This window comes from Cannabis sativa, chromosome 7, assembly GCF_029168945.1.
Source record: "Cannabis sativa cultivar Pink pepper isolate KNU-18-1 chromosome 7, ASM2916894v1, whole genome shotgun sequence".
Classification (NCBI taxonomy): Eukaryota; Viridiplantae; Streptophyta; class Magnoliopsida; order Rosales; family Cannabaceae; genus Cannabis; species Cannabis sativa.
In genome coordinates this window covers 48,445,736-48,468,913 of record NC_083607.1, presented here as the reverse complement: position 1 = coordinate 48,468,913, position 23,178 = coordinate 48,445,736, and the positions used below count along the sequence as shown (strand labels likewise).

At 34.6% G+C, this 23,178-nt stretch overlaps 4 protein-coding genes and 1 non-coding gene across 5 annotated transcripts; 2 read left to right on the top strand and 3 right to left on the bottom strand.

Annotated features, from left to right (window-relative positions):
* Positions 1–2,995, top strand: LOC115698204 (electron transfer flavoprotein subunit alpha, mitochondrial). Its single transcript, XM_030625397.2, has 8 exons — positions 1–394; positions 616–798; positions 917–1,128; positions 1,550–1,713; positions 1,879–2,037; positions 2,321–2,373; positions 2,521–2,661; positions 2,786–2,995. Exons 1-8 carry the CDS (start codon positions 320–322, stop codon positions 2,861–2,863), a joined length of 1,065 nt encoding a protein of 354 aa, XP_030481257.1. The 5' UTR covers positions 1–319; the 3' UTR covers positions 2,864–2,995.
* Positions 2,996–3,653: 658 nt separating this feature from the next.
* Positions 3,654–4,856, bottom strand: LOC115696490 (uncharacterized). Its single transcript, XM_030623390.1, has one exon. The coding sequence runs from the start codon at positions 4,854–4,856 to the stop codon at positions 3,654–3,656; it is 1,203 nt and encodes a 400-aa protein (XP_030479250.1).
* Positions 4,857–6,648: 1,792 nt separating this feature from the next.
* On the bottom strand, positions 6,649–9,439 carry LOC115696491 (uncharacterized). Its single transcript, XM_030623391.1, has 2 exons — positions 9,068–9,439; positions 6,649–6,981 (listed from the first exon to the last, which is right to left on the bottom strand). The coding sequence occupies exons 1-2, from the start codon at positions 9,437–9,439 to the stop codon at positions 6,649–6,651; spliced, it is 705 nt and encodes a 234-aa protein (XP_030479251.1).
* A 7,990-nt stretch (positions 9,440–17,429) lies between these two features.
* On the top strand, positions 17,430–17,500 carry TRNAG-CCC (transfer RNA glycine (anticodon CCC)). Its single transcript has one exon. It is a non-coding gene; the product is annotated as a tRNA-Gly (tRNA).
* A 1,512-nt stretch (positions 17,501–19,012) lies between these two features.
* LOC115697507 (coatomer subunit epsilon-1) lies at positions 19,013–22,710 on the bottom strand. Its single transcript, XM_030624538.2, has 7 exons — positions 22,304–22,710; positions 22,117–22,206; positions 21,666–21,817; positions 20,485–20,620; positions 20,237–20,392; positions 19,801–19,880; positions 19,013–19,327 (listed from the first exon to the last, which is right to left on the bottom strand). The coding sequence occupies exons 1-7, from the start codon at positions 22,478–22,480 to the stop codon at positions 19,234–19,236; spliced, it is 885 nt and encodes a 294-aa protein (XP_030480398.1). The 5' UTR covers positions 22,481–22,710; the 3' UTR covers positions 19,013–19,233.
* Between the last annotated feature and the right edge of the window lie 468 nt (positions 22,711–23,178).

Here is a 23,178-nt window from a genome sequence, read left to right as displayed (position 1 = left end):
GTACCTAATTTAATATTTGTTTAGAAAAATCAAAAGAATGAACTTGCATCCCCTCACCGGACGGAAGGATCACTTTCGTAGTCCCCCACACTCTTATTCGTACGACGTCGTTTTTAGGATAGACCACGATCACCTGTCTTATAAAACACGTGTACTTTCTTGATCGTTATCGTTATTTATTGATTTATTGATTTATTTATCGAAAGTTCCGTGTTTAAATTTAAAATTTCAATCTCTTTCTTTCTTAATAAACAAAGACATTCATCTTTATCTCCTAAGTCCTAACCAAAGGAAGAAGAAGAAGAAGAACGAAAAAAAAATGGCGAGCATTGCCGTGATTAGAGCTCTCAGAAGACGAATGAGTAGTACATCGTCAATCTCTCCTTCTCGATCTGTAAGTCAATTTCCACGCTTTTAGCTTGGACTGGGGGTTATCACTTATAAATTTGATAAGCTTGAATGAATATTCGAAATTAAGATCATAAAATGCATTTTTTTTTATTAAAAGGATTATATTTTGTCAGATTATATACCTCAAGTTTGATATAATGAATTCGAAAAAGTGCTGAATTAAAAAAACTGAAATTTGGGTTTTTATTCTTTCTATCCATTCAGATTAGCACATTGGTATTGGGTGAGTTCGAAGGTGGTAGGATCAAACCCTCATGTTTAAGTGCAGTGGAGGCTGCAAAGTCTTTAGGCAAGGACAACTCCATTTCAATGCTCTTGGCTGGTTCTGGTTCTTCCCTAAGGGAAGCTGCAGCCATGGCTGCTTCTCTTCATCCTTCGGTTTCGGAGGTATGCATGGAGAAATTATTTGGAATGAAATTTGGGGGTTTTTATCCGTTGTTGGTGTTGGGTGACAAAGCTTTTCGATTTCTGATTGGTTGGTGGCAACTGTTGTTATTTCTTATAGGTGCTTGTGGCTGATTCAGATATGTTTGCACATCCTTTAGCTGAACCTTGGGCTAAACTAATACATTTGGCTCAGCAGAAAGGAAGCTACTCACATGTCATTGCCTCTTCAGGTTCATTTGGGAAAAACATTTTTCCGAGGGCGGCTGCACTTTTAGATGTTTCTCCAATTACAGATGTTGTTGAAATTTCTGATTCTCATTTATTTGTGAGGTATAATTTTTGGTCTTATTTTATTGTTTTGATAGTTTCTTCTCGTGTAGACTGCTTTTGGCACTTGAAGTGATCTGGCTGTCATTGGTGTTGGATCTTGTTAATTTCTCCATACACTTGTGAGGTTTAATGAAATAGATTTTCCTTTAAGTGGCCTGAAAACGTTTAAAGTATGTCCTAAATGGAAGTGTATATTTAGTCATTTCATGTTAGTCTGTCAAATTGAAAATCATGAAGATGCAATATATTGAAACCTGAATGAAAAGAATTAATGCAATGATTGGGTTGCTCATATCTCAGGTAATGTCATGTTTAGCTTTCTTCAGTTACCACAGGGGACAATTTCTAGCTCTTTGGGCTTTTAGTATGATTTTGATTCATAGTCAGTAAGCTTTATTAATTTATTTATATTTTTCTGCAGGCCAATATATGCTGGGAATGCACTTTCCACTGTTAGATATACTGGAGCTGGCCCTTGCATGTTGACCATTAGATCAACATCTTTTCCAGCTTCAACAATTATAGATGACTCAAAATCTAATGAAGCTCCTATATCCCAGGTTGATCTCTCCACCTTCAATGAAGGTGTGTTTATTTTATTTATTTAAAGAAACAGGCATCCACATATCTTTGGCTTTATTACAAGTCTGGAGTGAATTTCATGCTTTGATTCATTATTTCATTCTTCTCTTTAGTTACCAAGACCTAAAACCTGGGAATCTTTTAATATAATATGGTTTATATTTGCAGAGTCAGTTGGTAAATCAAGATTTGTAAAGCTTGCATCACAGGCTACTGAACGACCTGATCTTGGGAATGCTCGTGTTGTGGTCACTGGCGGACGTGCACTGAAAACTGCTGAAAACTTTAAAATGATAGAGAAGCTTGCAGAAAAACTTGGTGCAGCTGGTACTTACTCCATAAAGATCTTTTTCTACGAGCATTACTTTATAGTATATATGGGTGTTCTGTTTGGTCTCTATGTAGGGGTGTTTGCTTATCATATGCCATGCTTTCTTATATTTTCAATTTCAAGTATGGTATGTGTCTGAATCACGGTCCTCTATTGTGTTTGGAGGTCATGGGAACTTAAGATAGTCCATCTTGGTTGTACCTGGGTATGTTGCTTTCAACAGTCTTGATTCCCTTTGATTGCATATAATCGGCCATTTCTCTCTTCTATTTTGTTTAGTTGGAGCTACACGAGCTGCTGTTGATGCTGGTTATGTCCCAAATGATCTGCAGGTAATTCTAGTAATGTTAATCTGGAGGATGTTTTTTTTTTTTGTAATTTGGCTCTCATGTTTCGATGTGTTTCCTTAATTCTTGAATATGAAAGCACATGGTCATTTGTCTCTTGCTACGATTTTGAGATGTGAGCGGTTATTGTAGGTTGGTCAAACTGGAAAGATAGTTGCACCTGAACTATACATGGCTTTTGGGGTATCGGGAGCCATTCAACACTTAGCAGGCATGAAAGATTCCAAGGTCATTGTTGCAGTGAACAAAGATGCAGATGCACCCATTTTTCAGGTAATTGGTTGAATTTTAACTTAAGACTTCTACAGTGTACTCTTGGGGCTAAGTGATTTGATTTTGATACATTTCTTTGTTTTTCTCCTTACATGACAATGAGCTTTTTAATACCCATCGTCAGGTTGCTGATTATGGACTCGTAGGTGATCTCTTTGAGGTGATACCAGAGTTGCTAGAGAAGCTTCCTGAGAAAAAGTGAACATTCTTTTGAATTGATCTGAGATTGAAATGAATGCAACTTGCTAATATCTTCTCCACTCTGTACATGACATATTCTGATGCTGTTAATAATAATAATAATCACAATTATATAACCTGCCATTTTAATTTATCATGGTTATTTTGGTGAAATAGATAATTCTCTAAAGCAAAGTATACAAGATTAAATCCTTTAAGTATTGAACATATTTATTATCATCACTCTAAAATTAAGTGTGCTAATATTTGTAATTCGATCTAATTTCTCAACTAGAATTCATGTTTATAAGTTTTTGTAACTTTTGTTTTGCACTATATTCGTTCAGATTAAGTCTTTCTTTTTTTTTTAAAAAAAAAAAAAAATCTGACTTTTGCACTCTATATTTTGTAAATAGGCCATTACAGATGAGTTTGGTCAAAATATTTCTTAATATGATTGGATAAGTGTGCTTAGAGATGAGGTTTAATGTCTTGTTTTGAATAGTTAGTAATTATACATAAAACAAATTAAGTAATTAATAGAAAATTTTAGTGATTATAAAGTGTAATTATACTAAATTTTCATGAAAATTGAAATAAGTAATTGAAACCTCTTAATACCTCTAATTACACAATTATTCTCTTATTACATGAAATGACTCGTTTGGAACGCCGCATTAGGTTGTATTGTATTGTATTATATTGAATTGTATTTTATGCAATATTTTTATGTAAAATTATATATGGTATTAACTTTTATGAACACCTAAATATATAATATTTTTTTTTTGAAACAAAAGTTGCAACTTTCATTAAAGCAAATTAGCTAATAAAATAGTTTCCAAACCAGAAGGGACAGACCCCTGACTGGAAATACGATCAGGACATGAACCAGAAGAACGAGCTAACCAGTTTGCCGCTTGGTTCCCAGATCGTTTAACAAACTGAACAGAAATATGAAAACTAGAAAAGGACCGTATAAGATTAATACAATCCAAAATAATAAGACCAAGAGGAGAACGAATTTGGCTCTTGCTATTGATAGCATTAACCAACACAAGACAATCTGACTCCGTAACCACCGCTGTAGGATAAAAGTCCTCAGCAGCCCTGCCTTCTTCCCAGCATGATTTAACCCAACTCAAAGTCTCTTTCATTGACAACGCCTCAGCAACAACAGGGTCAATTTCACCTCGAAGTTTGACAGCAGCAGCAGCAAAACACAAACCAGCATGATCTCTAGCAATCCACCCCAACCCATGACTCCTCTCTCTAGAAAAAAGAGCAACATCACAATTAACCTTCAACTCTCCCAAAGACGGTTTAATCCACAGCTCAATACCAGCAAGAAGCTGACCAGAAAAAGATGAAACTCCTCCATTGTTGTTTTGAGCAAATTTCCAAAGTTCAAGGTACGTAATTGCAGATGAAACAACTTTTTCCACAAAAGTAACCTTATCATTCCAAAGTAAATCATTACGGGCCCCCCAAACACTCCAAAGAATCATTGCCAGCTTCTCAATATTCTTAGCCAAATGAGTGTTACAGAAATCCTCAAACCAGCCACCAAACTCCTCATCCCCATTATTAACAAGTAGACCCAAATCTCGCTCCAAACAAGCTTTAGTAAAAGAACAACCAGCCATAATATGAAAAGTGGTTTCGGGTTCAAAATTACACATACAACAAATATTGTAAACATGAACCCGCTTAGTTTTAAGAGAGACTAGAGTTGGAAGACAATTGGTAAGAGCCCTCCAAAGCAAATTCTTAACTATTGGAGGAAGTTTCAAGTACCAAAACTTTCTCCAAAAACCAGAATTATCCTGCATATTCCATCTTCCATTACACACTTGTAAAGCACGATAGGCACTCCTTACCGAATATCCACCAAAAGTTTCAAAAGACCAATACCATGTACCCAGTTCTGGCAACGCAGGCAGCGAAATTTTACAAATGAGATCCACATCTCTGGGCTCAAATAAATCCTCTAAAAGCTCCATATCCCAACACATTCGATTAGGCCGAAGAATATTAGAGACAGAACAATTCTGAAGAGCCTCATGAGAAGAAACCACATAGGGATTGTCCACAGAAGGGAGCTACGGCTGATGAAGAACAGAAATCGAAGAACCAGAACCCACACGCCATCTAGCCCCCAATTTAACCACATCTTGCGCTTCATATAAACTCCGCCATGCATAACTCGAATTAGCTCCCAACTCAGCATCAAGAAATGAACCTTGGGGATAATATCTAGCTTGAAAAACACGAGCCACAAGCGAAGTCGGATTAGTTAACAGCCGCCAACCTTGCTTGCCCAACATAGATAAATTATAGTCCCTCAAATTTCGAAAGCCCAATCCACCTTTATGTTTATGCAGACACAACTTATCCTAGCTTTTCCAATGAATTCCTCCACCTTGAGAGGCCTTAGAATGCCACCAGAATCTTCCCATGAGGCGATCAATGTCTTTACAAATTTCAAGGGGAACCAAAAGGACACATGGTGTAAGAAGGTAAAGATTGGATCACGGACTTCACTAAAACCTCCTTACCTGCTCTCGATAAAAGCTTACTATCCCAGTTCTGAATACGCTTCCTAACCTTCTCCTTCAAGAAAACAAAAGCCACATTCTTATTTCTACCAACCACGCTCGGGAGACCCAGATAAAAACTATTCTCATCAGCAACATGCATATGAAGGGTTGACAAAATACCGAGGCGAACGCTATCAATCGTGTTGGAGCTAAAAAATACAGAAGAATCATTAAGATTTACCTTCTGACCCAAAGCCTCCTCAAATTTCTGTAGCAATTCCAGAACACGTTGAGCCTCCTCCATAGTGGCCGAGCAATAAAGAAAGCTATCATTAGCAAACAGCATATGAGTGACGTAAGGGGCTCTACGAGCCACACGGCAACTATGGATCCATTTCTTCTCTTCATAAAGCCGAATAAGAGCTGAAAGACCTTCCACACAGATAATGAAGAGATATGGAGAAATAGGATCTCCTTGACGAATCCCTTTAGTTGGGATAATCGACCCAAGAACTTCCCCCCCATGGACAATGTTGTAAGAGATCGTTCTCAGACATTCCATTATCATCATAACCCAGTCAACCGAGAAACCCATGCGAAGTAAGATTGCATGCAAAAAAGACCACTCCATTCTATCATAAGCCTTGCTCATATCCAACTTAAGTTCCATACATCCTTGCTTTCCTTGTTGTTTACGTCTCAAATAGTGGAGGATCTCAAACGAGACAAGAACATTATCTGTAATGAGGCAACCCGGAATGAACGCACTCTGAAACTCAGAAATCACCTTGGACAACAGACCTTTGAGCCGGTTAGCCAAAACTTTAGAAATTACTTTGTAAAGCACATTACACAGAGAAATAGGTCTCAAATGTCCCATGACTACAGGCATTTTCTTTTTTGGAATAAGCACAAGATTAGTAGCATTAAGATATTTAAGCATCACCTTATTCCGAAAAAGATTCTGAACGAGTCGAACGACATCATGACCCACAATATGCCAGCACTTCTGATAGAACGCAAGTGTCATCCCATCACGACCCGGAGACTTATCAGGGTGCATTTAAAACACCGCTGAACGAACTTCTTCTTCCAAAACCGGATGAAGCAAAGTAGCATTATCATCATCACTTATCGAAGGCTGAATCTTATCCAGGATATCATTACCATGAGTCCCTAAGGAATGGAAAATATCAGTAAAATAATTAACCATTACCTGAGGTAAACTAGACTCACACTTAACCCAATCGCCTGCCTCATTCTCCAGCTAATGAATGAAATTGTTTTTGCGACGAGAACTAGCAGCAGCGTGAAAGTACTTCGTGTTTCTGTCCCCTTCTTTTAACCAAAATTGCTTAGATCGTTGACGCCAAAAAATTTCTTTTTGATGATAAATCTCAGCAAGCTGCTTTTTTGCAACACGGTAATCAGAAACTGAGGCACTATCATAACAATTCTTGAGAGCACCAATTCTTCTTTTGCAGCTTTGAATCCTCTCTTTAAAGTTACCCGTCAAATCATTTCCCCAAGATGCAAGAGGTTCCTGAACCGCCACAATCTTGTCAACAATGTTGTTAGAAGTGCAGCCGCCCCATTGTTCCTGAATAATAGAAAAAAAATTCTCTTCACGGAGCCAAGCATTCTCAAAGCAGAAAGCTTTAATAGAACTAGTTTGAAGCCGAAAAGTGTTGGGTTTTGTGCCCTAAATAAAACTCATTCCAATATAATCAGATTTAATAATAAAGATCAGAAATAACATTTTATGTTGCATGGTTCACATGATTTATTTCATGATTATATTTAATGTATAAATTCTATTAAGTCCAGAACATATGTATTTGTTAATGATTATAGTGTTGTCAGCACAGTAGAATATAATCTTGATTATATGTTCGAAAGTTTAATTTCCTAATTTGTCAGTTCACTGGATTTAGACTGACATGGTAATCAGCGATAGGTATTCTTACACCTTGGATAAGTGTTATGTCCTTTCCAGGGCATTGGCAAAGTTTACCAGTATCGGATGTATGGAGTATACATTGGAAGGGGCCGATATTGAACTTTGATTAGATATGTTAAAATTTACCGTAATATTTATTCAATTCAACATCACCTAGTTGATCCTAGATCAAATGATCTTAATCCTGATATGATAAGGTTCAATCTCAAGAGTATTATACATGTTCTTTGATTTGTTAGTTAAGCCTACTTTTGGGTCAGGGTGATACGTACATTTTGGGAACATGATAGTATAATTGAGTGGGAGCGCTAACATAGATATGGAATCTATAACTTCTATAGGTATTTAGAAGTGAAACGATGATATCCTTCGAGCTTGGCTAAACAGAGATAAATGGTTGAGTACTCATTTCACTTCGCTGAAATATCATTTATATGGAGCTAAGTGTTTTAAGGATAAAATACATTGAAAGGTGTAACGGTAATTTAGTCCATATTCAATGTAGATCATCTATTAGAGGATCATTGATCAAATTAGGATTATAACAATGGATAATTAATAGCGTATCTATATCGTGGAACATATAGAGCGTTCTATATAACTGAGAGTGCAATTCTAAGTTCTAAGAGTGGATTCAACAAGAAATTAATAGTTAGGGAATTTACTCGGTAAATTTGGTTCGGCTTATTGGAAGCTCGGTTATATAGGCCCATGGTCCCCATACTAGTTGAGACCATACTGCTTGTAAGACTCAGTTAATTGATTTTAATTAATCAATTATAATTCTAAAATTAGACTATGTCTAGTTTATGAATTTTCACTAAGCAATGACAAAATTGTAAGAAAAGAGATTCTAGGTTTTATTTATTAATTAAGAGACTTTATATGTCTAATTAATAAATATATTAAATGACAATATTATTTACTAATTAATTTTTAGTTATTAAATAATTAGAATCGGCATTTAAGTGGTTAAATTGGAAAATTAGTATTTTTGAGAAAAATGGGATGAAAAATGACAAAATGGCGAAATTGCAAGTGGGGCCCATTATCCTATACATGGTTGGCCACTATGCATTTAATTTACCATTTATTTTTTTATTATTTTAATGCCAAATAAATCTAACCTAAACCTAGATGGTTACCTATAAATAGATAGTGATGGCTCACATTCAAACTGAACTCTGTCAGATGAAATTCACTTTCAGAAAAATTGAGCCTCTTTCTATTGCTTAGGCTGAAACCTTTTGTTCCTATCTTCTTCTTCAATAATTTCGAACCTTGAGTGAATGAGTGAGTGCCCACACACATCAAGTGGTATCTCAATCATAGTGTAGAAGATTGTGAAGAATCCAATCAACAAGAAGGAGAATCAGCATCAAGGAAGGAGAGAAAGAGATCCAGGTTCAGATCTTGGTGATGCTCTGCTATAGAAAGGAATCAAGGGCTAGAGATTTGAACGGAAGGAGTCATTATATTTCGCTGCACCCAATGTAAGGTTTCCTAAACTTTATATGTGTTTATTTCATTGTTTTAGAATTCATATTAGGATGTTAATGAAACATACATGGTAGTAAATCTAGATCCTGGTAAAATATTTCCAAAAAAAAGAAGGGTCAAGAAGCAAAGGACAATGATCAGAAGTGGTGAACATGAGATTAAGTAGCCGAGAACTTTGAAATAAAGCAATCCAATCCGAATTGGCAAGAGCTCTATCCAAACGGACCTCAATAAAATTATCTGAATCCCTGCCCTTCTCCCAAGTGAACTGATGACCAACCAACTCCAAATCCATTAAATCACAATCAGCAACCGCTTGTTGAAAACCTTCAAAAAGCGAATTTGGATAGGGATTTCCACCACGTTTATCCACTTGACTCAACACATTATTGAAATCACCAATAATACACCAAGGAAGAGCCAATTCTTCTTTCAAAGTTTGCATAAGGTTCCAAGTATTTCTTCTAAGAGCCCGATTTGGTTCACCATAAACACCCGTGAGCCTCCAATCAAATAAATTATTATGATGAACAATCAAATCAATGTGGTTCTGAGAAAAACGTCTAACCTCAGCTTCAGTTTGCTCTTTCCACAACATAGCTAAACCACCACTCCTTGCGCATCCACCGATAACATACCTTCATACCCAAGTTGAGAAGAAATTAACGCCAACCGAGGTTTCAAGCTTAAAGTTTCACAAAGAAAAATAAAAGTGGGTTTCTTTTGATAAACCGTATCTTTAAGGAATTGAAAAGTCCTTGGGTTCCCAAGCCCATGGCAATTCCAGCTCAATATACTCATAATGATTGACGAACCCGATCGAACGAGCCCGCCATTGAATTGTTTTTTGATTGAGCACCCTTTTCCTGGCCCAAAATCACACTACTTTGCTCCCTAGGCCCATTCGGCCCAATAGAAATCTTCTTGCCCATTCTTTTTCTTTTAGTATCAAGAAAAAACATCCCTTCCTCATCTATTTCCAAATCAGATGCCACCTCATTTTGTCCTTCACTTCCTAAATTATTTCCTCCATCACTTCCACTACTATTCACGGCATTTATTCCCACATATCTTGCATGGCCACCAACCGAATCCCTATTACCATGCATCAACCCTTGACCCATGATATTAGGAAAAACACCTTGCTGACCAACCCGAAAATCAGGGACATCAACCTCCCTTACTCTTGCCGGCTGAACATCCACCGGAGCACCAAAATTCCCAGCACCACCAGAAGCCGATCGGAGCCATTTTGATCCCATTGCGTACTGTGTCCTCCGAGGGACAGCCTTCATGAATGAACCATATGGTTTGACAATGGAAAGAAGCAATATTGATCGGTGTGGCCTATAATTCCACAAATAAAGCAAAATGTAGGCACAAACTCATAATGAAAATTTATCCAAAACCACTCACCTCTTGTTAATTGCAGCTTCATTCGCCTTTTTAATGGCTTCTCAATATCAATCTGAACCCGAACCCTGAGATACTCCCTCCAAACACCATTGAAGTTATTCTCGTCGGCTTTAACAAAACTTCTGATATAGTTCGCAGCGTCCAAAACCACCCTTTCCGTCTTAAAACCCGCCTGAATATCGTGCAACTGAACCCAGATTTTGAGATGATGCAATCGCAAAGCCCGCAGAATATCCCCAGTTTTCAATCTCTCAAAAATCAAAGGAGCATTTTTGAACGTCCATGGGTGTGATATCCCGAAAAATATATTGATATTTTAATTGGACATATTTTATTAAATATGTGATTATGTGAGTATTAGAGTAGGATTATAATCCTACTTAAACTAATCATGAGTTGATTAGGAAAATATGAATTAATGAATAATAAAGCGTAATTTATTAATTACGGAGATTGTATTGGAATATGTGGGTATCGTAGATACCATAATTTGAATAAAATATTTTTGGGCCTGGAACTGTGGAACTTGACGGGGAGGTCAGAAAAGTCACGATAATAAAAGATGAATTGAATTGAATTGAAATTACATCGGACTAGTTTAGAATTTTAAGTTGTCAGTTTGGCGGATTATTTGTAATGACCAAAATACCCCTAAGGTGGATTTTTAGGCTTTAAGGTTTTGAGGGCAATTTAGTCTTTTCTTAGAATTATTATTCTTGTCTTTAGTGTGACTTTTGGGCTGAGAAAGAAAATAAATAAATATAAATTTATGTTATATGCTTAGGTTTAATTCATTTTGAAGGAAAAACCAAAAACTAAGAAATGGGATAACACCATTTCCCTTCTTCTTCTCCCCTTCGAACCAATAACCAGCAGCTGCAAGGGAGGGAAATTCTTCACCAATTCTCAAGCTTTAGCAGAATTTAACCTAGTCCAAGGATTCTTTAAGCTTTAAGGTAAGTTCTCACATCTTTTCCTTGACTTTCTAGAAGTTGTAGGTTAGGTTTAAATATAGATTTTGGGATTTTAGAGCTGTGATTTTTAAACTGAGGGTAGGAGATGCTTTTAGGTTCGAATTATGATTGATTAAAGCTTGGTTTATATGATTTTGGTGGCTGTGGTGCTAAAATTGGAGAATTTAGTGTTAAAAATTCAATTTCTTAGTTTTAGCTTGGTGACTTTGGTAAATTGATGAACTGAAGTGAATTGATACTTTGTACATGTTATGTTTATGATAATAAACTATTCTGGAGCTGTTGATTAGGTTTGGAAAGGTTTGGCTCGAGTTTGGGGGTGAAAACCCAAGAGTTGTTGGTCTGCGAGAACCGGTCGACCGGTTGGTTCTAGTGCAACAGAACCGGTCGATCGGTTGCCTTAAAGGGGAAAATTTTTGGGTTTTCCTCGGAATTGATTTTTGGCTCGGGGTTGTACCCAGTATCCTTTTTAGGCTATTTGAGTATCGTTTGATTTATTTTAGAGCTAATGGAAGTTAGGTTTGGTCCGGTTATGGAAATCAGGGTTAATTCACAGAGTTTTGGTTTAAGGTATTTATTGGTTTTTGTTGTCGTGACATAGGGCCCGGAGTCGTCAAGCTTTATTTTCCACTTAGGCCGGTATGCACGCTTAATTTCTAGACTGAGGTAAGAAGAGCATTAAGCACCATATATGACTAATGTTATTATAAGTATGACTCGATTATGATCGAGATCTTGATATGTGTTTGTTGTAACATAATCTCAATTGAGATTAACGATATGTATTGGTTGTGACTCGATTATGATCGAGGGAAATGATAAGAAACGATTATTATTGTTGTGACTCGATTATGATCGAGGGAAAAGTAATAGGAAACGATTATTATCGTTGTGACTCGATTATGATCGAGGGAAAAGTAATAGGAAATGATTATCATCGTTGTGACTCGATTATGATCGAGTAAAAGAAACGGTCATTATCGTTATGAGTAATTACTCCTGAAACCGCGGATAGGTTTCTTACTTATCGTTTGCTGTATCGGGCAACGATAGTGACATATATAGCTTGTGGTTAACGAGTGGTAAGGGTACTTAATGAAGTACCGAGATTGTGTGACTACGTGGTTGTGAGATGGATTAAGTGTGTTGTTATATGATGAGTTGAAATTGAATATATTATGTTATAGTGTGACTGAATGAATGTTATATTGATTGTGAAGTTAATCACTTTACTTGTAATCTCCGTAGCCTAGAGATGTAAGAATACATGATTATAATGATGCATGATTAGAGTGCTTTATGAAGTACTGAAATTGAGTGGATATGTTAATGTGTGAAGTGGAGTGCTTTATGAAGCATTGAAAGTAAGTGTTTACAATATTATATGATTAGGGTGTTTTATGAAACACTGAGGTTATTGATTATGTATAACTATAAATACTCTTAATTTTGTAACAAGTTTGCTTGTATAGACGTTAAATTGTATATGTACGTTGAAAGAGAATGATCTCTCGGTATGTATAATCTGTGGTACTATAATTTGCTGTTATTTTCCATGATTTTTCTTATCTAGTAGTTTTCTTGCTGAGTCACTGTGACTCACGGGTTCTTCATGGTGCAGTTAAGAAGATTAGCAGTTCTGTTCAGCTATGGGTCAGAGGTCTCCCAGCAGTGTACATATCAACCGTGTTGTCTTGGTTTTCGTGAAGCAGGATCAACTCTTTTCTATGATTGGATGTATAACCTATTCTTGTACTAATGAATTTGTAATTAGTAAAAAAAAATTATTAGCAGGGGATCCCCATATTACGACGGTATTTAAAAATGAAAGTCCTTATGTTGAATTTAATTAAAGGTTTTAATAAAACCACACTTTTCCAAAATTTATAGATTAGTAATAATTAGTTTATAAAAGCACACACGTGGCGTCCCTGAGAGACAGGGCGTTACAATGGGCTCCTATCAATAACCCTCTGAATATTTATCTTATGATAGAATTGAAAAATATATCTATTACCTCCCAAATCTTTCACATACATGCCCATACCTGGCTTCCAAAGAACAGCCATCAAGTTTTGCATTGCCATATCGGGTTATCTGTAAGAAATCGACCGACTATGCTCCACCGTGTATCAATCTCTACATCGTCGACCAATGGTCGGTCATATTGAACTGCTGGGTCCTCTTCCTCCTCGAGTGGGATGATCGACAAACTATCCTCAACATCCTCGTTACCATACGACGTCGCCATCTGGAAACTCCTCAAACAGATCTCAAAAAAACCACCGTAAAAAACAAAGACAGACCACAGAAAAAACAAACAAAAACTCAAAGGAACAATCCCACCATGTCAATAGACAAGACAAGTATATAAAATAATTAGAAATAATATTTTAGTTTAACATAATATTATATAAAAATATGATATATAATCCAATTCAATATAATACAATACAATACGACCTAATACGACGTTCCAAATGAACCCAAATTGTGCAATTAACTCTAACTACACCATGAATTTCCCAGAGCACCTTTAAGCAAATCTATTGGTATATTAGTGGAAGCTTTAGATGTAGTCCCTTGGTAAATTAATTTTGTATATAATGATTGGCAACGTTTGAGAAAGAGTATAAGAAAATTTGGTTTGTTTAAGAATTCTTCCAGTTTGAAAGCTCTGAAGAAATGAAGCAGAATGTAAAGTGTGAAGAGTGAGGAGGCGATGGTTATTTATAGCCCAAAAGTCACGATCCTAGCCTCTAAAGAAATACGTTCCAATCCAACGGTTGGTGAGAAGCCTAAACAAACACATTTATGAGGGGATGTTTGGATACTTGAGTATCCGACTGACACACTGTAGGTATGACTTTCTTAGGGATTAATGTCAAGGAAGCGAACCAGCATCATCAAAATCGATAGAAGAAAGACATGCTAATGCGAAGGCCATTTGCAATAAAACATGTGGCGCGTCCGTACGAGTAGTGTTTCACATGCTTGTGACGTCATATCTTAAACCCTCAGAGAGAGAGACTTAAAGAGTGAAGAATAAATGAAAGTCCCAACTCAAAAATTATTACCTGGAACTTAGAGGTAAATGTTATACATATTTTTTTTACCAAAATACATGGCTTATGAATAAGAAGCCACGCGGTCAAAGGACCCGCAAATGCATGAGAATAACAACTATTAGTATCATTAATTCTGTGACCTCTTCCTAAGAAAGGAGGTGTGTTCGGGAGGACCCAACTAGTTTTAAAGGGGCTACGACGTTGGCCTCTAGGAGGTAAGAGCCTTCCGAATCACATGTCATTAGGGAGCTGCCTAGGCAATCAACACAAGTTCCAAGATAGAATACTATAGATAACTAGTTCGGCACAGGTCAAAAAGTGACCTTACCCTCAATAGGAGTCATACTGTTTTGACACTCCATTTTCCTATGAATGCAAAGTGACGACTAATCTTCGTACCGTCCCATAAGCCGCATACAAGATAAGTCTTGTCTCACCAAACTCCTACTATGGAGACTAGATAGAACCTAGAGGTAAGGAGGAGATGTACCCCCTTTAACACAGATCTCATTTCTCCTCCTATAAATACTCAAAGAATGTAAGCGTAAAGAGGACTTTTGAATTCACAAACGTAGTGAATTATAAATATTGTAAGAAGAATATTATCTGAACTTAAGAATAATCTCACCATAAATAAAAGTGACTTGTGGACTATGGTTAATTAATATCGAAACCATGTAAAAATATCTTAATCTACTTATAATTAATCTTTCTAATACTTGATTAAGGAGTTGCTGCAAATTTAGGTCAACAACTTTTATTTTTTTTCTTCTCATTTGTGTCATAAAATGTTATTTTTCCTGCAAAATTAACTAATATTATAATATTTTGTCCATTTTCCTATGAATGCAAAGTGACGACTAATATTTGTACTGTCCCATAAGCCGCATACAAGATAAGTCTTGTCTCACCAAACTCCTACTATGGAGACTAGATAGAACCTAGAGGTAAGGAGGAGATGTACCCCCTTTAACACATATCTCATTTCTCCCCCTATAAATACTCAAAGAATGTAAGCGTAAAGAGGACATTTGAATTCACAAACGTAGTGAATTATAAATATTGTAAGGAGAATATTATCTGAACTTAAGAATAATCTCACCATAAATAAAAGTGACTTGTGGATTATGGTTAATAAGGGTGTTCATCCGATCTAATCCGTACTTTTTTGGTCAAACAACATCCAATCTGCACTAAGTGCGGATTTCATATTTTGAATCCAATCCGATCCGCAAAACAGTTTAAATCCAATCCGCAATAGTGCAGATTGGATCAGTTATTTTTTTAGTGATAAATTATTTAATATTCCATAGAAAAAAAATAAAAAAAAACTATTTTTTCTTAATCTCCAATAATAATAGTCTATTTCCATCTCCATTTATATATAAATCAAACCAATATACATATATGTCAATATATATGTACTCATCTTTAGATTTGCATTAATATATTTATATATATTAATTACTAAAATAAATAAATTAATATATATTTAAATTTATGTGTATGTGTCTATGTGAATAAGAATAATTTTTTTGGTGTTTTTAATTATAAAACAAATAAAATACACCAACTCAATATATTACTAAAAAGATTAAGAAATTAAAAGTTTGTGTCTTTTTTTTTAATATTACTTGAAAATTAATATATATTATATATTATATATTTTTTTTTAAAAAAATATATATAATTAAGTGCGGATTGGATTGGATCGGTTACTTTTTGAGGTCAAACAACATTCAATCCGCACAAGTGCGGATATCCGCATTTTGCGGATTGGATTGGATCGTGCGGATTGATTTGGATCGGATACTTAGTGAACACCCCTAATGGTTAATTAATACCGAAACCATGTAAAAATTTCATCATCTACTTATAATTAATCTTTCTAATACTTGATTAAGGAGTTGCTGCAAATTTCGGTCAACAATTTTTTTTTTCTCATTTGTGTCATAAAATGTTATTTTTCTTACAAAATTAACTAATATTATAATATTTTGAAAGAAAAATATATTACATTAATTTTATAAAGATATTATATAAAATTAATTCTATTTTGTATTCTTACATTATATATATTTTATTTTGTTGCTAATTATGTGAAAAAAAATATATTTTTTTTTTATAAATATTAAATAATTTAATATTAAAAAGTAACCAATCTAAAATAATCGATCGAATCCGCACTAGTAGAGTTAGTCCCGCATTGCTAATGTGTGGAAATAAATTGTGGTATATAATATAAATGAGCTACTCCTCTCATAGTCAATTGGTTTTGAGATGGAACCTCATTCATCTTACCCTCAAATTCTAACATGGTATCAGAGCCACTTGTGAGCCATTTGTAATCCGTTGTGAGCCAAAAATGCCTTCGGTCCAAACATATACTTCTGCTGTCTCCCCTTTAACCTCCATTTGGGACCTTTCGGCCAATGTGTGCCAATTTCCAGTATTGGGGTCTTTGATCTGTTTCAAAATCCACAATTTTCCCAATGTGTACACCCACGAATTTCCCGATAATTGTAGGATTCTTTCAAATGTCACGTTCGGCCCTGTGGTTTCTTAAAGGTCCTTCGTTATACCCACACTTTCCAGACCCAAACATGAGGAGGGTGTATTAGAGTTAGTCCCACATTGCTAATGTGTGGAAATAAATTGTGGTATATAAGATAAATGAACTACTCTTCCCATAGCCAATTAATTTTGAGATGGAACCTCATTCATCTTATCCTCAAATTCTAACACGCACTTTTGTAGATTGGATTGGATTAGATTTGAGCTATTGTGTGGATTGAATTGGATCCAAAAAATAAAATCCGCACTTAGTGCGGATCGAATGAACTATAAGAAAAATAGTAGGGATTAGATTGAATTGGATGAATACCCCTAATTGTGATCACACCAAAAAATTATTAACAGTTGGAATTAATCAAGTCATTGACATCAAATTTATTTGATGTAAATTGATTAAAGTTTGGAATCATATATTACAAATTGTATGAATAACACTAAAATAAACTTTATCTTTGTGTTTCATTGGATTGGGAAGAAAAATAATTTGTTGTATACTTTCCAAGGTATTAATTTATTTTTATATATGAATAATATGAAAATGCTTCGTAACAGGGAAGCGCATCTGGTGTAGTGGTATCATAGTACCCTCCCACGGTACTGACCAGGGTTCGATTCCCTGGATGCGCATTTTCTTTTAAAATATTTGTTTTATTATTAGATATGACGCCGATTGGGTCCCCCTTGTGGAAGAAGTGTCATTTTTTCTTTGAGAGAAGAAGAAAGACTCATTGATTGAAGCAACCTAAAATACACTAAAAGATTATCATATAAAATTCCAAATAAATGCTATTTTTTCCTTTTCAAATGACATATAAATTACTTATAAAAAAAATGACATATAAATAAGAGTAAATACTATTTTAGATCTTGTGTTTTGCAAAAGTTATATGTGTTTTGCAAAAGTCATATGTGTTTTGTTAAATGACAAAAATACAATGCATTTTCTAAAATAATAAAAATAGTACCCTGAGCTTAATTTTTGACAACTTTTTTTTTTAGTATAATCAACTTGAAAACAATTTCTAATAGGAACAAATACAGAAAATGTAAAACAATTTTGTTATAACACTTTTAGATCAGATTATAATTAAATTTTATTTTGATAAAAAATCAATTCAGGGTCTTATTTGTACTATTTTAGAAAATACATAGTTCATTTTGTTATTTAACAAAATAGAGGGTCCAATTAATAATTTTTGCAAAACACATAGTCCAAAATAGTATTTACCCTATAAATAATATGATAATATAAATATCTGTACCTTTTCAATTCATTTTCAACGATAGGGATTCAATGATTCGATCAGATTTGGTAATGCTAGTAAAAGAAATAAATTTTCAACAATTTTTTTTTTTATAAGAAAAATTTCAACAATTAAATTACAAAAAAACAACTGTAACAACAATATTGCCCAAGGAAATTGTTAAGAAAAAAATTTGTTTTCTTCTTGAATAGGCTTTTTTTTTTTTTTTTTTTTTCTTTCAATACTTCATATTGAAATTTTTAATTTTTTTTCTTTTTTTATTTTGGAGCAGAGTTTTTTTAAACAAATACTGTGTATTTTTTTTTTTTATTTTTACACTTCAAAACCGTTTTTTTTTTTTTTTACATTTTTACGAAATTTTACATAGAAACCTATTGCCACTAGCGCTGCAATCTAAATTGCAACAAAAAATCGTATAGAAACTCCTACTACAACTAGAGCTGCAACCACTTTAGAAACCCAAACCGTAAATTTAAAAAAAATTAAAAAAAATAGTATATGAGATAATTCCCCTTTTATATTATGTACAGTGTTAAATTTTTATTGTTATTCCACGATTATTTTTCAGTTGTTTTACTGTTGTTTTAATTATTTTGTTTTGTTGTCCACGATTATTTTTCAGTTGTTTTACTGTTGTTTTAATTATTTTGTTTTGTTGTGTTACAATTATTTTACAAAAACTGAATATTTTTGTAAAAAATTTAGCATATAAACTTTTACCCAAAATCCTTAATTTTTGTAAAAAACCTTTTTTTTAACCCGCAAATTAAAAGTAAAATCAATAAAGTTATGTAATATCTATCAAAGTAAAATTGTTAACGTACTGTTCATTACTTTGGACAAGGAGTCGAAATAGCAACCACAACAACTTAAGTTTATGAATTTAACTGGGATATATTATATGAAGTACATTATCCAACAACGAGAGAAAAAAGAATACTTGGGATTGGGTAAAATTTTGAATGTGCCATAAACATGTCAAATTTATATTCTAAGCTTACAAAACCAAAATGAAAAATGCCCACAAAGGATTTAAGACAACGTAATGACAAAGGTCCTCTCTTCCATGAGAATGAAACCATTCTACCTCGGTCTTCAAGCAACTGTCTGAACTGCTCTGTCAAAGCTCTCTTCGGCAGTTGCCGATCTTTTGATAAGGATGTGGTCTGGATGTGCAAGTTTCAATTGGCTGCAAAAACACATATTCGCATTCACACAAAAAATTAAACTCTCTGAACATTTACTTTGGATAAGTGTTTATGCATTGTTATTCTTTGAGGGGCCACAGTAGATAATATAAAGTGTGCAAGGAAAAGCAATAGAAACACACTGAAATCAACAGCCAGTCAAATTTTATGTGATTTAAGTGGATTTTCTTAAGAATCTTGATGAAAACGTCACCTTCTAAATTAAATTAAAATTAAAATTTTCTAGATGATTATGATCAATGTGTGTGTCTACCATTGTAGTACGACAATGAATGACAAAGGAGTAAATGAGCTATGAGCGTGTATACATAAATATAGAAGAATTTGCTAATATATTAAATCCAATAATGTGGCAGAAACTTCTTACAAGAAACCTGCAGTGGTTTTAGATTACATTGACAATTTAATTTGCAAAAGAAAAATAATAAGTTGAGGGAATCAGCAGAAGTCTTACGTGAGGAAACGAGAGGCTGATTTGCCAAGGTGAAGACAGCATACAATTAGATTGGCAAGAGTTTCTGGATCCTTAGCGTCCTGTCAAACAAAAGAATAGCACCACAAGATAAGTAAACTTCATGCATTACTCATGTTATCAGTAACATTTTTTGATGGTATAAAAGTGTGTTTTGAAACACTGAGTAATTTCTTCTAAAGGTGAATAAAAGGGAAAAATGCCATAAAAGCAACAAGGACAATAAAAAGAGAATAAAACACTGGGTTGAAATTGAATTATAAAAGCAGTTTCATTCTTAAAGCATTTTCTCTGAGAGAGAGAGAGAGAGAGAGAGAGAGAGAGAGAGAGAGAGAGAGAGAGAGAGAGAGAGAGAGAGAGAGTAATCACAAACAACTCCAGAAAAATATGACTCTGGCAGATTCTCTTAGATACTTGCCTTGTTAAGTGCTTCAAGCAACAGAGTTTCAGCTTCATCGAAGTTATTCATGTGCATGCAGCAAACAGCTTTCCCATTCAGAACCAAACTGGTCATCTGATATTTCTCAGAGAAATCTTGGAAGATAAGATATGCTTCTTGAATCTTAGAGCCACCCTGTTTACAAAGATGTGAATGAAAGATGATTATTGGCAATATCCCATCCGTTCAGAGGCAGATTAAAACTATAAAGCTACGATTATACATACCACTGCCAGATTGAGCCACGCAGTTGCAAGTTGTGTCAGTGTGTGATCCTCATCTACTTGTTGCATGACTCTAAGCTGTCTCTCTGCATAATCTGCCCTGTGCATCTTGATGAATATTTGGACGTTCAATGCATTACTGCAAAAGCAGAAAAAAACAATAATTAGGTGGGAGAAACTGACAACTAGTAAGAACTTTCACGCCTTCTTCTAACTATGATGAATGCGATAACTATGGATATAATGCCAGAAATAGACTGGTTTTATATCACCCTTCAATTCGAATTAGCAAAGCCTCAACATGTTGACCAGAACCAGAACAACAAATAACATTATGGAGAAAAGGAAGCAAGACAGGTAGTAAAAACAAGAAATCCATGTCAGATTATGTAGTGTCCTTGCAGAATCTAAGAGATACTTATCACTATGTTTGGCTGCATATTCTAGATGAGATGCTTTGCAAAATGATCTTTCTTCTAAGTATGTTTTCGTAAATGAACCCTACCTTGAAAAATGATTTACAAAGTACCATACTTAGCAAACACTCAACACCTACTCAACAATGTTAACTGTTGAGTGTTATCGAGTATGCCTACTTTATAAAGTCTAATTCTGCCAATTACTCTTAAAAGTGTAAACTACAGTCATTCAATTGAGGTTTCACACTTGCAAAAATTATCATCAACTAAAATGGCCAGGAAAAAACAAAGAAAAAAAAAAATCTTGAAGTCATAGTACACCTAATGCAAATGGTTCATCAATCCAATTCAATATACTACTTAACGTCGATTTTGCCAATTACATTAATATTAGGGACAACTATACTAAATACTATAAACACTTGAATTATGGTTCAAATAGAAAAGCAGTAATATGTATCCTGGCAGTTCAATAGGACACATTAAGCACTACAGTATGGTATAAAAATCTTGTATCTCACATTATATTCTCCCTCTCTCCAAAACCTAAATCCCATCCAGAGCTCAGTCCACCCTCTTTAAACTTGAGCAACATTAACAGATTATACAATTCAAAGGTTCAAATTATATGGCTCTCAGAAGTGGCAGGCAATATTAAGGTAGCGCGAAACTTGGCCAGACTTCCATTTAGGAAAGGCAGAAAAGAATGCAAATACCTTCAAACATTAGAAATGGAAAAGCAAATGAAGGTAAGATTAAACTCACAGTTCCATAGTCCCTCCAACGTTAGTATGTTTAAGGGCCTCATTATAGTCTTGTTCATGAAAGAATATAGTTCCTGCAATCAGTCTGAGGATCGGGTTGTTTCCAATGGCTGGATCTGCCAACCACTCCTTTAGACTTGCAATTGTAGATTCCTGCAGGACATGGTAGAATTAACCATCGCAATTCACCGCTTCTTCTACAATCTAAATTCATACAGCATTTGAAGAAATGATAGATCTAATTAACTTAAATAAAAATTCAGAAACCTCGCATTCTAAATTGATTTTTTTTTTACCATTATTACAAAGCATCAATCACACAATTGAAGCATGAAATGTTGCCAAAGGAACGAGAAACCTCGGATCGGAGATCCAAAATCAAACATTCGTTATTCAATCAACAATTTAAATTTCAAGATCAAGTTGAGAGAGAAATTAAAGAAAACAAAAACCTTGCTTTCGGGACTAGAGAGATACAGCGCGAGCAACTTCACAGCTTGGAGAGGCGTAGCCGCAGAGGAATCGATCTCAGTGATCACAAGCTGATAAAATGGCAAGAATCGAAATTCATCAAACTCAGGGGACAGATTTCTCAGTTGTTGAATAGAGTGCTCTAAAGAGAATGAGAGAAAGAGATACCTGGTAACTGCCGAGAGCGATGTAAGATCGGTAGACGAGGCAATCGCGTTCGATGGCATCTTCAGGGGAGAGATTGGGGAGGTCGCTGTTGTTAATGGCAGCTTGGTAAGCTCCCAAGTAGAAATGGTTTCTCAAATTGAACAAGTAGTCGGGCGTCGCTGCTGCTGCTGCCGCCATTGCTGTTTCCAACCTTTTTTTTGTTCCTTAGCTTTTGCAGTTACAGATCTCAAACACAAAAACCAAAACGAAGTCACCAGCAGGCAGTGGCGTAGGCGATGTGAAATTGTGAATGATAATATAATTGTTTGTTAGATTTCTGAAGTTTGGTTGTTCATCTCAAGTGGGCCGGATCAACCGGATTCGGCCCACTTTCTCTATCGTAGCCGACTAATCACACTAGGTGCATTTGGTAAGGGGATAAAGTTGAAAAATGCCTGTTTTTTTTGTATCTATTAATCAAAAATACTCTCATATTATTTTTTTATTAAAATATACCCACTTTTTTGAGTGGATTACCTAATATAATTTACATAACCTAAGGGGTCTTATGGGAACTTCATCCATAAAAGTAGGTATATCTAAAAAAATATGAAAATAGAGGTAAAAATTAAAACAAATAAAAAAATATAGGTATACAATATAATTTTCTCAATTTAATTATTCAATTTTTAATTTAACAAAATTTGTTATTTTTTTCATTAGTTTTAACGGAGACGTTAGTCCTATTGTTAACTTGAAAAAAAATCAACTAATTTATGATTAAAGTTTACACAATATCCCAAAATCGTTTTTTTTATCAGCTTGCGGAGTAGGAGCGGAGATAGTTATTGTTAACTCTGAGAATTCACAAAGTATAATATTGAAGTTGAGTAATT